Consider the following 2,814-nt stretch of genomic DNA (forward strand, 5'->3'; position numbering starts at 1 on the left):
TATTTTTCCTACGTACCTACCAAAAACTGCTCTTGAATAATTGGCCGATTTTAAGGAAAAAAAGGTAAAAGGAATAAACTGCATATCAAATGATTAAGGAATCATAATTAAGTATAAAATTATTAGAATTTCTCACTCTCTTACTTTTCAATTTAAAACAAAATCAGAAGGCTTTTGTCACTGAGAAATAAAGCAAATCATACATATCGCTTATAGACTCCTTGGCTAAATTCTTACAAGAAATCCTTATCTCATCACCTCATCAAGGACTTTCAATTAAAAGGTGAGCACAAATTTGAGAGGCTGGTCACTATATGGCGGTGGTACTCAAGTGGTTAGGCACACGGGTCCAACCCAGATCTGATGGGTTATAAGCCGGGGTGGTTGGCGCCAGTCAGCCATCTTTTAAGAAATATATATATATATATATAGAAACTAAGAATTCTCAAATATGATGTAAGGGGCAGAATGACTATGCAGCTGTCTTTCAATCATATCTCTTTCCATCTTTCTTTTATTGTTTGCGTTCTCTACTAAATGGTTTGGTAGGGAGAGAATATTAAGCATAGAAATCTTGACTCTTTGGTGAGACTTCTCCTTCCATAATCTCCCCCATCAAACCTCCCCTCATTTTTCTTCCATCTTCAAAACTTTCTGCTTCGTCAAGCAACTATATATATATATATATATATACCTACATATATATTAACATATCTTAGTGTCAGTTAGCTTCAAAACTTGGATCAAAAGAAATCAAGAGAGATCTGCCAGGGCAATGGGACGAGGCAGAGCTCCGTGTTGCCAGAAAATTGGACTCCACAAGGGCTCATGGACTCCACAAGAAGATATTCGCCTCATCTCCTATATCCGCAAGCACGGCCATGGCAACTGGCGAGCTCTCCCCAAACAAGCCGGTCTTCCTCCAATCCTTCTCCCTCTTTAAAATTTCTTCTTTCCTTTTCACCAATGGAACAGAGAATCATTTTTCAGGCTTGTTGCGGTGCGGAAAAAGCTGCCGCCTTCGATGGATCAACTATCTCCGCCCCGACATCAAGCGAGGTAACTTCACCAAGGAGGAAGAAGACACCATCATCAATCTCCATGGATTGCTCGGCAACAAGTAATTCATTAAAATGATAATTTGGCTGGTTTATAATTATTAACATTGTGCTTCAAGTTAAAAACTTGATTTTTTTGTGTACTAATAGATGGTCAAAGATAGCCTCATGTCTGCCCGGGAGGACGGATAACGAGATCAAGAATGTGTGGAACACGCATCTGAAGAAGCGTGTAAAGCATGAAAATTACCCAACACAATCACCTGAAATCATTGCAGCGCAGCCTGAGGCTGCCAACAAAATCGTGATCCCCACGGAGCCCCAACATGACATGTGGGACATTCTGGACTCTGTTTTGTCTCCAAATTTGTCTCCTTTAGCGGCACCGCCGGTCGACGATGATGACATTCTCATTGATATTCCGATTGAACCGGAGCTTTGGAGTGATGCCGCCAATGTCGGCAGTGTGGGCGAAGAGGCCGGGATGGCCGGCGGCCGCGGTTTGGTCGATGAGGGCAAGAACTGGCTTGCATACTTGGAGGAGGAGTTGGAGCTGTTTAATGAAGCTGAAGATGAGAGGAGGATGGAGTTGGTTAGTATGGAGGATGGAGATTTGATGAGGGGTTACTTTCATAAAAGGAACTCCTCTCCTTCCTCCTCCTCCTCCTCACCCTCCATTCCAGAGCTGGTTGACTTTGATTGTATTGATACCTGGTCTTTGGATAAGTTAAGTAGCAGAGTTCGGTGAATGAGTGGAATGTGTAAGTTTGTAGAGACGAAAGAGTTTTCTTCCTAAATTATATAATGGGACAGTTATGTAAACGATGTTAAAAAGGGCTATTTGGATACATACCTTCTAATTCCTATGTGCTTACATATTTAATACCTAAATGTTAATTTTTACATATATGCCGTCTTATAACCTTCATGAAAAGATATATTTCACTTTATAAAAATTAAACATATAAGAATTAGTTTGTATCCCGAAGGTATATATGTAAATGCCCCTTAAAAAATCAACAATATATAAATTATGTAAGATTAGTTTGTATCATTAAGGTGAATACAAGCGGGGCATGATTGTGTTTTTGTACCTATTGGTGATAGTATTTGTCATTTTTGATCAACTGTTATCATATATATAGACGTTCTGGGAGCGACAAGCGAGCCTCGACTCGACTAGAAAGGAAAGGGGAAGCACGAGAGTAGAAAGTAATGCTTTTTTGAATCAAGTCATTGAGTAGTTGCACTTTATTGATCTTGCCTCTATAGAGTATAAAGGGATTCAGAATTCAGATTTTAACTATTTAAAAAATAGGATTTACATATACAAACCACTTTTTGTTTATGCAAATACATGTCTAATATATAAACTTCAATATTTATTCATGCAATATTTTATTGTCATAATGACATCATATAATGAAATGTGTATTTTATTTAAAAAAACTAATCCCAATATTATGTTAAGTGGCTAAGGACAATGGCTGCTTTTTTGTATTAATTAACTTCATGGATGGTCACTATTTATAATTAACATATTTTAAGAAAAGATATAAGTAAATACAAATTACTTTAATAGATCACCAGAAAGCCTACCAAACTTGGATTTTGATGGAGTATTTCAGTTGGAGCATCGACTACTACGAGCACCTTCTCGATATACACCGAGCTCAGGTGTCATTCTATCCCGACGTGAAAGATAGTATTTCTTTTGTAAACATGATGATACGAGAATATTTTCGTGTGAAATAAA

General features: G+C 37.8%; 1 protein-coding gene across 1 annotated transcript; it reads left to right on the forward strand.

The window, feature by feature from the left end:
- The first annotated feature begins 726 nt into the window (after positions 1-726).
- On the forward strand, positions 727-1,906 carry LOC110020761 (myb-related protein Zm1-like). Its single transcript, XM_020718975.1, has 3 exons — positions 727-914; positions 991-1,120; positions 1,209-1,906. The coding sequence occupies exons 1-3, from the start codon at positions 776-778 to the stop codon at positions 1,804-1,806; spliced, it is 867 nt and encodes a 288-aa protein (XP_020574634.1). The 5' UTR covers positions 727-775; the 3' UTR covers positions 1,807-1,906.
- The last annotated feature ends 908 nt before the right edge of the window (positions 1,907-2,814 follow it).

This window comes from Phalaenopsis equestris, unplaced genomic scaffold (genome assembly GCF_001263595.1).
Source record: "Phalaenopsis equestris unplaced genomic scaffold, ASM126359v1 Scaffold000107, whole genome shotgun sequence".
NCBI classification, from domain to species: domain Eukaryota; kingdom Viridiplantae; phylum Streptophyta; class Magnoliopsida; order Asparagales; family Orchidaceae; genus Phalaenopsis; species Phalaenopsis equestris.